This window comes from Festucalex cinctus, chromosome 6 (assembly GCF_051991245.1).
Source record: "Festucalex cinctus isolate MCC-2025b chromosome 6, RoL_Fcin_1.0, whole genome shotgun sequence".
NCBI lineage: Eukaryota > Metazoa > Chordata > Actinopteri > Syngnathiformes > Syngnathidae > Festucalex > Festucalex cinctus.
Window position 1 is genome coordinate 5,694,211 of NC_135416.1, and position 15,250 is coordinate 5,709,460.

General features: G+C 40.7%; 1 protein-coding gene across 1 annotated transcript in view; it reads right to left on the reverse strand.

Annotated features, from left to right (window-relative positions):
* Nucleotides 1–15,250, reverse strand: part of cntln (centlein, centrosomal protein) — a 127,676-nt gene that overhangs the window by 1,339 nt on the left and 111,087 nt on the right. Inside the window, exon 26 of the mRNA XM_077523623.1 lies at nucleotides 3,347–4,100. Within this exon, the coding sequence (XP_077379749.1) occupies nucleotides 3,984–4,100 (117 nt within the window). The 3' untranslated portion in view covers nucleotides 3,347–3,983. The remainder of the gene's footprint in view (nucleotides 1–3,346; nucleotides 4,101–15,250) is intronic.

Here is a 15,250-nt window from a genome sequence, read left to right on the forward strand (position 1 = left end):
ACGAGTGTGATTGAAACTGGACTACAACGGAGACTAAATTTAAAAATGGCTGATAAAATGAACACTACGACATTCCCATTTGTGTTTTATACAAAGTCGTCATCATGTAAACTTGGGTGGGAAGAAGAAAAAGTGCCCCTCAGTGCCAACCCCAACGTAAAAAAAATAAATAAAATAAATAAATAAAAAAAAAAACTCCAAACAATGAGAGCGTTACAATTAGTCGTTTGCAAAAGGATTCTCTCTGGTGACTGCGCTTCCCTGACACACTTCTCGACGTTGCCAACGTCCCACTTTGATATCGGGCGCCGCAGACGTTTGGCACCCGCTTTGCAGATAACAAGCGAACCCGGGACGTGCAGCCAAACGCGTTTTTGACACATGTATAATGCAGCGTGTTTACTCCTTTTGCATTGTGCCTATAACCTCCATGTTTGCACCACCAGGGGGAAAAAAAAGGGTCCTTATCAAAAGATGGAAGGAAGTCTTAGTTTTTATCTCACCTCCTCCATAATATTCAGTTTTCATTCACCTTCCCGTTGCCCCACTGAAGTTCATTTAATTAACATAGTAGCCTATGTGCCTTATTTTGCAAGTTGAAAGTCAAAATAAAAGGCCAGAGAACTGGAAACGTACATAATAAAATGAGCCTACTGTACAGGGGTTGCTTTCTGTAGGCGTAAAAAGCAGGATCACAGAGGATAGCTCAAAAAATGTTCACAAAAAAAACAAATCGGTGTTGAAATACTTTGTTTTCGTTCTCTCAAATCTACACTGTCTCAAACTAGTGTGCCGCCATCTAGTGCTCAAACGAGTCAATCATAGAAACTAGTTGCAATAGCAGATTCTAAAACGGTCCACTGTCCGTGATTGCAGCATCTTATTTCTTGATTACGGCGCAATTTACCGAACTAAAGTTACAAATTTTGAAAGCGGCCCTTCCATCCTTCGATTTTTCTGGATGTGGCCCTCAGAGGAAAAAGTTTGTCCATCCCTGGTTTAGACCACCTGCATGTATAGAATATTATGCATTTATTTATTGTACTGCCCCCTGGTGGTCAAGGCACACAAATGCACTTTTTTTTTTTTTTTTTTAAATTAAGTTCGACTGTACGTTTTATATAAAGTACAATACTGCAGATTACAGTTTCTATTAAAATACTTTTTGTTGGTGTTTTATGGGTGCTGCAACTGATTAATCAATTGTATTTCAATGGGGAGAGATTATTTGACCTTGACAATTTCCTGCAAAGAGAAAGTTGGGATAAAGTTTTATTTTTTTTTAATTTTTTTTTAAAGAGAGAGACAAGGGGATAAGAGGAGGGGAAATGACACCGAGTTGACTGCAGCTGGAATGAATAAACAGGCAAGACTAGTCTGCATTTGGAAGAAGCGATCAAAGTCGTTCCCGGCGGACAACTCGCTCTTAATGAGAGCAGAACAAGGAAAGACAAGTGGAAGATGAGGAGAATGAATCGTGGGGAAGAAAGGGAATGGCACGCCATTCCGACACTTGGAGAGAGACAGAAAAAAAAAAAGAAAAAAAAAGACGTCTGGAGCGGGACAATTTGTGTGTGTGTGTTCAAGATGGTTTTAACGTCTTCACCGCGGGAGCATCAGAAGGCAAGGCCAGGTTAATTAAACCCGAGGGGGTCGCAGCGAAAGGGGCGGGTGCATTTGAATATGTCACCGAAATAGAATGGCTTGGCGGGGCACAAACATGTTGACTGCGCAAAAAAAAAAAAAAAAAAAAAAAAGGAAGAAGGGGGCGCTAATTTGCGGGGCCTCTGCGAGTTTATTAATGTTTGTCATTAGCGACGCCGGAGGACGGCGACAAAAGGAAGCGTGGCGGGGAAATTTGGAGGAGGGGGTGGAAAAAAAAACAGGCAGAAATTTATATGGGACAAATATTGACAATAGCTGGCTCGTGGGTATTGGAGCAGAGGAGATGCAAACTATGTTAATGAATGGTAATTAACCACCAGGGTTCGTCTCTCCTGGATCTTGGCTAAATTGGTCCCCGAGATGCAGCCGGAGAAAGTCCTGGCCTAATCCTTTATTATAAAAAGATAAAGGAAAACGACATCATTAGCATACGCTCGAGAAGGGAGGCGGGTGCAGGCTGGTGCATGGCGGCGCTGGTGAGGGGATTAAAAAGTGGAATTCCGTTTTTTTTTTGTTTTTTTTAAATTCTTCAACGGAGGATTCTTTGCATGGTTAATTATACATAATATGAAGAGAGAGGGCGGCAAACAAAAAGGAGAGGAGGTGATTTCAAAAGAAGGAAGTGTGCGGTCTCGAGTGGAGGACGGCGGAGGGCCGGTCGCGCCTTTGACACGAATAACGAGAGAGGCGGACGTTCAGGTGTCAAGGATGTGGAAACCTCTCGTGTGTGCGTGTTCATGCACGTCGACAGCGCGGGGTCGACCCCCACCCGGTCGGCCGTCAATCCGAAGAAGAGGTGGCGCAGGCCTGCCCCTTCATCTGACCAGTAAATGTGGATTTTAAACATAGAAGGGCCAAAACATGCCTTGTGAAAATTAAACTGCACTAAAAAACTAGCCACCAGAGGGTGCTAGAAGGGCACAAATGGAAATCGACCTGACCCTTTTTTTTTCTTTTTTTTTTTTTGTGACGTGACGACAATATATCGTGGGAGTTTTAATATTGCAATATTACCCCTTTTCAAATCTGCAAAAATCAGCCAATTTTTTTTTCCCACATTAATACACTGACTTGACATGACAACATAAGTGAAAGATTGACAATCAAACTAGAGGTGCAACAATTAATCAACAAGTCATTGATAATCAAATTAATAAAAATAATTGATTAATTATTTGGATCAACATTTTGATTTAAAAATGTTCAAGTGCTCAGACTTGTAGCTCCTCAACAATGAATACTATTATGATTATCTTTGTTTTGAACCAAAATGAAACTTTTACTTTGGGAAAAATAATGACATAATTTGTGCCTATTTTTCCAACGTTGCAGAGGTTTTGTGCACCCTCGATTTGTCCTATTTTTTAAAAAAAGGGGATGGAAATTTGAACTTTTTTTTTTTTTTTTAAATTGGATTCACTGATTACTAAAATAAACATTAGTTGCAGCCTTAAAACTTTTTTTTGTTGTTGCCATTTTGCCTTTGTTGTAAAGGAATAGGAAAGTAGTAAAGAACAAAGTCTTAGAAAAATGTCAATTTTTCCTTCTGTATACTCACATCTTTAAGGGACTAAAAAAATAAATAAAAATCCTGTACTAACAGGCACTATTTCATAGTACAGTAAACACATCACCATGTATGCAATCTGTGAATCTAACAAAACTCTGCAGCTCTGCTTACCTTTTGGTGCTGCTTCCGCATGATAGTGCCTTAGTACAACAGCATTTCAGATGTCGTCACTTGAAAGTGGCTCTGGATATTCAGCAAGCCTAGCTGATGAACTCATGAGCGGAGAAACTTTTCGCTTAGTCAAAACCATTTACAGAAATAGAAGACAACGGATTTACTTTGTTTTGTATACAAGAAAAAAAAAAATAAAAAAAAAATAAAATAAAATAAAATAAAATAAAAAGACACATTTCCATGATATTTGCCTTGAATGATCCCAGGTTAAAAAAAAGAAAAAGTGTTTACTATGATTTACTATTCCGATATTGTCAACGTCTCAACTTAGCATTTTCCGGGTCAAGGTCCTGCCCCTTAAAGTCCGTGAAGTTCCAAATGATAAAGATTAAAAAAAAAAAGAAAAGAAAAATTAGCGTAAGCATTTGCCTCATCACCACTTATTGAGGCTTCTGAAACGCAGATGTTGAGGGGCTCATTACAAAAGCTCGGCCTGCAGCGGGTCTGAGGCTCAGCTCGGTCGAGTTCCCACCGAGTCGGGGTGAGGGTGGGAGGGAGGCGGGTGAGGGTTGGGGGGGGGGGGGGGGGTCGAAAAAGAAGAGGATGACAGTTTTCCCAGCCTCAGCCCGGGGAGTCAGGCTTTTTCGCTGACTGCGGCTGCTGCTGCCAGCGCGGCCAGCTCTTCTGTCAGCACTTTCCGCTCCTTCATCTTCACGCGCAAAGCCTCCATTAGTTGGCCGGCAGAGGGGATCTGTGGGGCGGGGGGCCACGGGGGTGTCAGGGTGACGGCAGAAAGAAGGGGTGAGAGAAAGGGAAGGAAACACATGAGCAACCTCTTATCAGTCAAATGATTGATTTGATTTTTGAAAGGTGCTTGATTGAGTTAGGTGCAAGTTGTTCTGCAGCAAGGGCCAGCAACCTTTCCTGTCTGGACATTTGAAGATTGTGATCAACAAAACTGTGTGTTAGTCTATTGTACTGAAGGGCCAAAGAGTTCATGAACTTTGAGATTAATTTTTTTTCTACCTTTCGTCTTCCGTTATTTATTTTTTATTTTTTTTATTTTCATGCTTCGTTTTTCATATTTTATGGACAATAATAATTTTCTGCCTTTTTTTTTTTTTGACATGTTATTTCCCCCCACATTATTTCTGCCTTTTTTGCAATCAATTTCTGACATTTTTGGCAATTTTGTGTACATTTTATGGTAATTTTCTGAATTTATTTTTTTTCTTTTTCTATTGGACATTTTATTTATTTATATTTTATTATTTATTTTATTGAACTTATAATCAAGTAGCAGAAAAATAAACATTTTAAAGAAAAGGTTTGTCTGACATATTTTTTTTTTATGGTTACTTTTTGAACATTTTATTTCCTGCCTCTTCTAAAAATCAGTTGAGAAATTTTTTTGGGCAATTTTGGAGACATTTTATGGTAATTTTCGAGACTTTTCAGGTCTTTTGTTATTGGGAATTTTATCGTTACCTTTGAAACGTTTTCTTTTCTGCTTTCTTTTTTTTTTTTTTCTCCTTTTTTAGTCAATTCTCAAATTTCATGGACATTTTATGGCAATTTTCTGCTTTTTATCTTCCTTTTTGGACATTTTATGGGCACTTTTAGGTAATTTTCAAAACTTTTCATCTACCATCTCTCGTTTACTTATAAATTTGGAGTCTGACATTTTTTGTAATTATTTTTTTTACAATCAAAATCATTCATCTAATATTTTATGTAAAAATTAAAAATAGGTTAATTTTTTTAATTTTATTTTTGTAATTATTTATTTATTTTTGCGATCTACAGGGAGCCCAGTAGAGGAACTAAAGAGCCACATATGGCTCCAGAGCCGCAAGTTGCAGACCCCTGTTTTATACCAACCTCAGACAAACACACCTTTAAGGACCTTTCGTTGGACATTATAAACAGAAAACAGGCCTTCTTCTTGTTGGAAGCTTACAAAATGGTCCAAACATGGAACTTAAAGCATCTTATTTGATTCAAACATCATTCTCAATCACTGTGTAGGAAATGATCCAATATCAATTAATTGGCTCGAAAATGCTTATTGACTACAAAGTAGGGCTGGCCAATAAATCAAATTAATTTGTCATTTAAAAAACAAACAAAACAACAACCCTCGTACTACAAGAAGCGGTCTCCATATCTTGAAGACACTTGATGGCTGAGGTGAGCTTCAAAACCACCTTCAGATCAATCGGCACGATTGTCTAGAGAGTGAGAAGCTAAAAAAAAAATATATCCCACATTCAAAGAGTCTCCCCGTGCGTCCCTTGAAACCTGCCTCCCTCGTCTTCATTAAAAGGTAGCAGGCGATGGCAACACAAGGCCGGGCAGTGTTGCACTTGTGTGCACTGGGAGACCGTTGTAACATCAAACGCGGCGCGCGCGGGTCCTCGGAGATCCGCCAGTGCCGAAAGGAACTGCTGAGACATCGACCCCCCCCCCCCCCCCCCCCCCCTCGTCCCCGGGGAGGGCTTCGCTCTGGAGGTCCCGCAAAGACACACCCACACAAGGGTGCGCAGTTTCCTCATCAGCTAATTGCGATCGGAGACACTAACGAGGCACAAACAACACGCAGGATAAAGCGAGGCGGCCGTGACACGGGAAGGCCTCGGCGGGAAGAGATCAACGCCGCCAACGTGAGAATCTGGGTTATAAACAAGTCTTACAATTGCATGTTGTTGACTCCCTTGGGGGCATAAAATGAGATGCGGCAGGGGAACCTCCAAGGTCCAACACAATCCATTTGGGGGACACTTGACCTCGGATTTTGTCATTTTATAATGAATATAACGCAAATAAATAAAGGTAAAAAAATTGAGTTAAATTGCTGCCATCATAAAAATATTTATTTGGCCCAGATGATAATTTTGACATTTTTTAAAATCGCTTATGAAATGTAAGGGAGTGGATAATATACAGTATACAATATCAGGGATGGGCAACTTCAATGATGGAGGGGGCCCCACAATTTTTCATTGGGGGGGGGGGGGTCATTTAGAGGGAGCCCACACACACTTGCTAACCAGATGTATGACAAAAACGCCATTTTAAAAACAGACATCCATCCATCCATTTTCTTGACCGCTTATTCCTCACAAGGGTCGCGGGGTAAAAACGGACAAAATACTAGAAATATGCATCCAATTTTGGAGGGGTAATTTATTTATTTATTTTTTTGTGGTAAACCCCAAAAATTCTATAAAAAACAACAACAACAACAAAAACACTAATTAAAGTCCAATATAAGTTTCCAATTAAAATTTGGGACCCCCAAAAATTCATAATGGCGAAAAAAACAAAAAAACAAAAAAAAATCTGTGAATAGGTGAATCCACACGTGTGAATTTAAATTTATTTAGAAAAATAAGAAAATAATACTATTCCCATATCAACCACAGCAGTCGTGAAAATAGCATTTATTTATTTTTTTTAAACAAAAAACAAGTTATATTGACCTTTTCCAAGCTGTAATAAATAGAACTATTTACTACCTATAATTAATTGTGAAGATCGTCTCAGGTCGCAATTAATATGTAATGTGAACAATTATACAAAAAATAAGAAATGAGCATTCCTACAGTATAAATGTCGCCTTAATGAGTCGTTCTGTTGGGTTGGCCACCCCTTTGAAAAAAAGTTCTGGCTCCGCCCCTGCTTTGCATAGCATGAGAAATATTTATTTATTATTGTGTAAATATTTTTTCTTTTTCTTTTTATTATTTTTTTTGTACAACACTGTTACAGCTGCAGTTGTTTAAAGGCATTCTTGACGCAAAAAAAAAAAAAAAAGAGCGCAATGATGACAATCGGTAAGACTGCTGAATGAACAATTCTAAACTCCTTTAAAAAAATAAAATAAAGTCTTTCTTGACTCATTGAGCCATTTTTAGCAGTAAAAAGTTAATATTTTGTCTATAATTAACGTGGTAGCGTCGATGTACAATTAATATCATTACAAAGTAATTTTTCTACTTACTGTCGACTGATGATGACATCACCTGTGCTGAGGAAGTAGGTAACGACCAATCCTGGCTCAGTTTGCTGACCAACCCCAGAAAACAGGTGAGCCATGATTAGTCGTTATCTACTTCCTCAACACAGGTGATGTCATCATCAGTTGACAGCAAGAGGAAAAAAAAAAAGAAAGTTTTTAAAGGTATTAATTGTACATGAAAACACATTAATTCTGGACAAAATATTTTTCACCGCTGAAAAGAGTTCAATGAGTCAAGTATCTCTTTAAAAACTCTCGCATCACTGAGAAGGCTTTTGTTATGAAATATAATAATTTGAAGATTGGATTGCGTTGGCTTGTACAACTCACTCTCTCTCTTCTGTCTGTGTTGTATCCCCCTGCACACTTGCTAGCCTGCAGTCTGGTTTGGAGGTGCGCAGGGGTCTGCACCTGCTCTCCTGCATCCCCTGGGCCGCTTCAGGCAAAGGTGTTCGCAGCCGGCCGCTAATGTTATGCTACACTTGATTTAGCCGGGCCGCCCCCCTGTCCCCTTCGGCGGAGTGCGAGAGCCGGCGCACAGTGCCAAAAAGGGCGCTAAGCAGGCCCGACGAGCTTTTTTTTTTTTTTTTTTTCCTTCTCACCCCCCCCTCAAGAAGGTCCTGTCCCCCTTGGCAACAGGCAAATTGCTACAGCAGCATTAAGCCGTGATAACTCACGCTATTACTATTCAACAGGCCCCGCAGAGCAGACCTTTTGTCTCGCTGTGATTCCATGAACATGTTTTAGAAGTGAACTGACATGGAAAGCCACTGACACTGACAACACGGCCTGTGCGCGCGCGCGCGCGCGTGCGTGAGGACAAGGACAGCGGCTCTGCGAGCGAAAGGTGTTTTCATGAGCCAATTAAATGACTTTGCCATTCCGTAGCCTGGGGGCGCACCTCAGGGCGGAGGAGTTTGCGGCACTCCAGTGGCCATTGTCTGCTTGTGGCGTTACACACGCCAACTTTTTTTTTTCTTTTCTTTTTTTTCCCCATCCACCAGCAGACAGATCCATCATTTCGACTCTTTTGTCTTCTCCCTCGGAACAGGTTAGCACAATTATTTTCAAGGGCTCAATTTGGGAGACGCTGTCAGGCTGCTGAATATGTAAAAAGGAGAAACGGCGGAGGGAGGACGGATCAAGACAGACAAAAACAGGCAACTTAAACGCGATGAGTTGAAAATCTGAGCTGATTATTTGAATCAGGTGTGCTAGTGGGCGGAAAAATCTAAAACCTGCAGGACCCGAATTGGTGAACCCTGTTATAGATGATTGCAGTGGACATGACATATTTGCGTGTCTAAACCAATAAAAACGCATCATTTAGACGATGTCAACACTTCTGGTTCATGATTGGATCCTAGCTAACCAATCACAACTTCAAATGTTAAATATAATCTTGGTAAGTTTACAACACGTTACAGCCACACTATCTGGTCGTGCATTATAAAAAACAAAAAACAAAACAAAACGAGATAATCCCAAAAAACTGTTTCCATGTTGTTCTTATGTAGGAAGAGAGTCAAATCAGTAAAAATAAATAAATAAATGAATAAATCAATCAATAAATAAACAAACACGCACACAAACAGACATGGTCTCCCAGGCGGGGTCGCGAACCCACACAAACCGGCACCCAAGGCAAGTGACGGTTCCAATCCTCCACCCAGAGCCCGGGGGCGGCCATTTTGCCACTTTATGTCAGATGTAAGTGACATCACTCAGAGCTCAGGTAACAACCAATCACAGATCACCTGTTTTCTGAAGCTGATCCGTGATTGGTTGTTACTTCAGTAACTGTGATGCCGTTTTCAGCCGACAGCAAGTGGCAATATGGCCGCCCCCTGACATGGATAAAAATGTGTGGATTTAGATGCTGAACTCATATTCCACAAATGTAATATTAATCACAATGTTGTGATCAGACTACTGGGGGTGCCTACAACATATTGGAGTAAGCAAAACATGTTGGGTCGACTTCTGCTTTAAAAAGAAAACAGTTTGTTCATCATAATTTAATGTTGCACTTCATTCCACTGTGCTTTTCATTTTGGTGTGCCCGCCTTGGCCACTGGGAGGCAGTATAATACAGTCATGCACACAAACGACGACTTCTACAACTACCGCAAGTGACAGAAGAAGTTGTTATTCATGCAAGATGAATAACATGGATTACAAAATCACAACTATCAATGTTAATCATTAGCATTAGCATGTCAATAGTGTTTTCTATTAGACAGTATGTTAGCATTAAGCTTAAAGGCCGCTCTAAAGTCACAATTGTTTGATTGCTTAAAAAATAACTTCTTTTTTTTTTTTTTTTTTTTTTTTTTTTTATGATAGGAGCGTGACCAAATCGTTGTCCCTAGTTTCGGAAACATTCCGATGTAGGCCACCATTCAAGGTAAGCGAAATGGTGCTGATCTTTGATCTTCTCACTTTTGTTTGAAAATCAAATGTATCAAACAGGGGAATAACAACAACAACAACAACAACAACAACAACAACATGGGTGCTAAATAGATAAAAAAAAAAAAAGTCCAAGCACAAAGGCATCACCGTATAAAAATCTTGCATTTGATTATCTCCGATAATGAATATGTCACATTTGCAAAGTGGGGCTCAGGTAAGAGAAGCGCTACTTGATAATTACCCACCCCTGCAGCGGAGACCATCCCTCCTTTCTCCCCTTGAAGCCATGGGAGACTGATATGAAAGGGAATTGGACACTTGGGGCCACACGTACTGTAATTAAAAAGCTCTCCTGTGCTTGATACGTTGTTTGGAAACATCATTTTCGGTGTGCAACGTGCATTTGTTAGCGATCTGACCTAAATACACCCCAGATTAAACAGAGGGAAGCACCGGAGCTTTGTTTCACTCATTAGGTGTGAAAATGAGGTGATCCAGGCACCGCCGGGGTTTAAATATAGAAAAGGTGATATCCATACAAAGGAGATGCAACCCTTGGGTAGGATTTAGCAATCGAGAACATGCTGGCGACTTCGCCACGGCTCATTGGCCGGGGCTAATGTGGCAAGAAGCCACATTGACACGATGGTTTGTACCTGCGGCAACGTTAAGTCAAACAGTGGGAAATACAAGTCGGCCAAAAAAAGTTGGACTATTTGGACAAATATGTCGCTAAATCTTCAGATTTCACAAATCTAGCGAGACTTTGGAGCATCTGGGAGGAGTTCAGATCAGTGACCATCTGAAGGTTGATTCCACAAGTGTATTTTGCTTTATTTTTTGTATATATTTTGGATAATAATACAGAATTCAATTTTAATGTGAATAGACTCACCTCTCAACCTAGTCAATTTCTTTTAATCAAAAATGTGAAAATAACATACTGAATAAAATAATTTATTTTTTTATTTATTTTTATTTATTTTTTTTTGGTGGTGGGGTGTTTGAAAGTGAATGATTTTTGTTATGTTCTGAGGCTGGATCCCAAAAGCGCAGACACAATTAAGATTTTAACTCTTTATTCGCATAACTTTGAGAGGCGTAGAACAAACTTGACTAGACGAGAAACAACGAGAATGCATCGAGAATCCCGAGACGCCAAGCCCCCTTTAGGCTGTGGAGATGGCCAGAGGAACCGAGGTAATAATCCGACAAACACACACGTCTCGCTTTGGCTTAAATAGCCTGTGAATTGATCGGATTGGCTGCGGCTAGACATGTGGGTAACAGGACTGACATGGAATTATTTGACTGGCTGTTGACCAGAGAAAGAGATGAAAGATTCTTGACATCACATAGCTCATGACATCACATAGCTTAAAACCAGTTGAAACTAGATGCCGATTACATCAGTTCAAAACAGACACTTGACCTCACGCTCATGCCCCAAACATGACCCTTGCAAGACCTAAACTTAAACACGGCATTGTGATCAACATTGTGTTTGTGCAACATAAGCTAAGCAGCAAAAAACATCCGTTTTTGTCACCATCTCAGGAGGCGGCCATTTTGCTACTTGCTGTCGACTGAAAATGACATCGCAGCTGCTCAGGGCTCAAGTTACGACCAATCACGACTCACATGTTTTCCGAGTTTGGTCAGGTGACATTTGCAAGCTGAGCCGTGACAACAATACGTCTATATTATTTATGTATTTTTATGTATACTTTATACTGTTGGCCCTTGTGGAGTTACTTACATGCAATGTGTTCAATGTAAACACATTCAAATCCGATTTGTGCTACAAATCAGATATAGACAATGAATGAATGAATTAATTGGAATTGGTATATTGTAATTTTACCTATCTGACACCTTAAAACAGAAAATATATATATATATATATATAAAAAACACCTTAATACAAACATTTCAACGTATTCCTCAGCATCAGTTCTAACAGTTCTTCAAATAGATACGTGAGCTGGCTTCAAGCTTTTTATTTGTTTCTCCCAGTTGAAGTTTACTGTAAAACTGACCCGTAAAACAGACGTGAATGAAACATTAAACAAGATCACCAACACATTGTGGTACACAACACGAACAACGCACCGCCATAAATTCTGACTTGTCTTTACAGGTTTACCGTAAAAACTCACAACCCCCCCCCCCCCCCCCCCCCCCCCAAAAAACAATCGCTTATAAATCTGTGATTTAGCGAGGGCGAATGATTTATCTTGACACACAGTACGGTATTTCAATTTCTATGATTTCCAATGGACTTGGCTCCATGTGTTTTCACGAGTGCCCTTAAAATGTGCCCTCTGCTGTGCTGCAGTTTCTGCTATTTACTAATAAGACACAGAAAAGCTGCATGTGATGATTCTACTTCTACGAAAAGCCACTTTAACAAGCCAAATAACTCCATCTGGGTTCGGAGGGGGAAAAATAAATAAATAAACAAGCTCTCTGGAGAGTCCTCTTTATCCCTGCCACTGTTGTGACATATTTACCGTAAGCAAGCCACGCGGGCTCCAGTCCCCGCCGCACGCATACAAACACACCCAAAAAGATTTAATTAGTTCAATAATGAAATGAAGCTTAATTAGAGTCACTTTCCTTGGGAGAGGAGAGCTGTTCCTTGTCATTACCGAGCCCGTAATGAGCCACAGAACACGGACGGCGCTGCATCAACAGCGACGATAATAACAATAAAAGTTTCTTTTGATTCCGAGGCGCCGCGCCTCTGCTATGTTCAGCGTGGAGGAATAATGATGTAAGCGGCTGCGGCAACGCAAATTAAGTGTATTATTTAGCGGGAGTGAGCTACGGCGTCCCCCTGTTCGATAGGCTTTTAAAATGAAAGGAGTTATGTCAGCCCTGTAGCCAATCCATAAAGGCCCGTTGACGTTTTATAGCGAGCCCCCTTCCAGATTGGTCCGGCTTGTCTCTAATGTTCGCCTGCTTGTTATGGTTCCGAGGCTGATAAGAAGTGATGCTCGGAGGTCTCCCCGGGGTGTGATTGCGGAGTAAATATTAGCGGGCCCTCGGCGTCGCCCCGCGCCAGTAAACCACTGTCCTCTCATAAAGAAATCAACACAGCCAATGACTTTTTAAATGTTAATATACTGTCATGAGGCCGGAGGCCCGTGCGCGCGCGAAATGAGTCTGAAAAATGATCTGGGGGGAACGCGAACGCGTGCGTGTTTGCGGGCTCACGCGTTTCTACCGTTTCATTATTGGCCGGCAGCAGAAGCCAGTCATTTCCCTGTCTTCATAAAGACTTGGCCCATTAAAATCTACCTCTATTCAATAATTAGGACTCCACAAATAAACCAAAGGCAATTAAATCAATGCTTCCCTGGGCTGGTGCCTGGACCCCGTTGGCCCACGTGGACACTCCATCTTCACCGCTGGCGTTATTCATGGCGGGCTGCGGTGGAGCCGTACAGCACCCCCCCCGGCCTGCTCACGATTATTAGATCGCGCCGTCGCTCGATTCGGGCTACAGAGTGCCGCTCGTGGTGGCTCTCCGCTGACCGGCGTAGGCTTGCATCCCATTAGCCCGCCATCACAAGTGAGCAGTCGGGGATTTATTTGATGAGTCAATCGTATCAACTTCTCAACATTAAGGCTCAAACTTGATCGAACGTCGACGAGATCGTTTGCGTTACGTGTTGCGGGAAAGGCCGCAGTTCGAGGGTTCCAGCGTTTCTGTTTCAAACGGACGCGACAGCTTTCTTGCACATGGCCAAGAAAAATTTACGGTTGGCAAGTCTTTGCCGCGCACCAAGTAACTGAGCACGACACATTAACAAAACAACTAATAAATAATAAATAAAATCACCTAAATAAAATAAATAAAAATGTAAAAAAAAGTAAATTAAAATTACAAATAAATGTTGTCATATCCACAATAAATATTATAGTTTATTGAACCACAAAAACATGGTGTGATTGTCAAGGAAGAAGAGGGCGGCCATGAAGAATGGAGTGTGGATGGATATTTTTAGAGGCTGTCCACTCACACTGGTACATATAACATTATGAATACAGTGAAGTATTATTTTTAAATATTTATTAAAATATATACCATGTTCGCTCGTTTATTGCTAGGATTAAAAAAAAATAATACTTGCAACAGGGGAAATCCGCAAAGTAGTCACATTTATTCCTTACATTTATTACATTGATTAGCATCAAGAAAGAAAAACAAATGCGTAAACAAAGTAGCCAACAATATTTTAGAATCCACGTATCTCATTATTTTTTTTAGCTCTATTAAAATCTGATTTTGTCTAGTTGTAATGCATCTTGGAGAAGAGTACTTGTATTTACTTGGTAGATGATAACGGATCATTTTTATTAATTGATGAAAGGGCGCGCATGGTCATTAGCTGACAAATATTCAGGTTTTTTTTGTTTTTTGTTTTGTAAACAGTTTGTTCATGGCTACAACCAGTAGAGGATAAGCTTACCTCTCACTTAAACACGCAAAGCTTAAATCCTCATAAATAAAACAAACAAACAAACACAAAAAAAAAGACACTACTATAAAAAAAAGCATGTGAAATTGCACTTAACTAATTCAAACCCAAAAACGTGGAAACACGTTTTTCAATACTTTGTCCTACACTCCCAAAAACGTATTTACACATTTATTTACTCTTTGTTTTAATGCAAAAGCCTACAGAAGGCTTTGATGCAGCTTCTGACATGAAGAGGTGGCGTAAAGCAATGGTAGTTATTATGAAGAACAACCAGCAGGTGGCAGTATTGTATAAGAGATCAGCCATGGCCATGTTGCAACAAGCTCTTTTTGCCAGTGTTTTCACCAGGAATCTGAATGTTGATTAAACTTAGCTATATTCTAATGCTAATTACTGTAACGGAAATAGATACAAATTTCCTTTTTTTTTCCCCGTTGAAAGAAAAGACTCTTCATCTTTCGTCTGGTAGGGTCCATATTTTTATAGCAATAGAACGCAATAAACTGTGAGCCTTGCAAAATCAGTCAAAATCTGGGAGTGAAGGGTGTTGCTTCAGTGAAAATGGCTGGGAGTGAATGACTTAAAAAAAAAAAAAAAAAAAATCCGCAAAACAGTGAAATGTGTACCGCGTTATAGCGAGGACACGAGATGAACGCCATATTTCATTTAGCTTTGAGTGGCCGGGCTGTGATCCTTCACCACCACCACGACGCCACCATGCCACGACTCTGTTGGCCGATTGCCGCTCTTGTTATGTTGACATGCGGCTGAACATGACAGCCATGGAGAGCAATGGCCCTCCCCGGCGTACGAGCGCACGCACACACCGGTGCGCCGACCGAGTGACTGATAGCTGCGCTATTGACAGGGCCACTGAGATAATAAAGCGCCGTCCCACTGGCAGCTCTATTAGACTCTGTCAGTGACAAGAGGAGGCTGCGCCGACGGACACGTCCTCATCTGGCGTCGGTGACA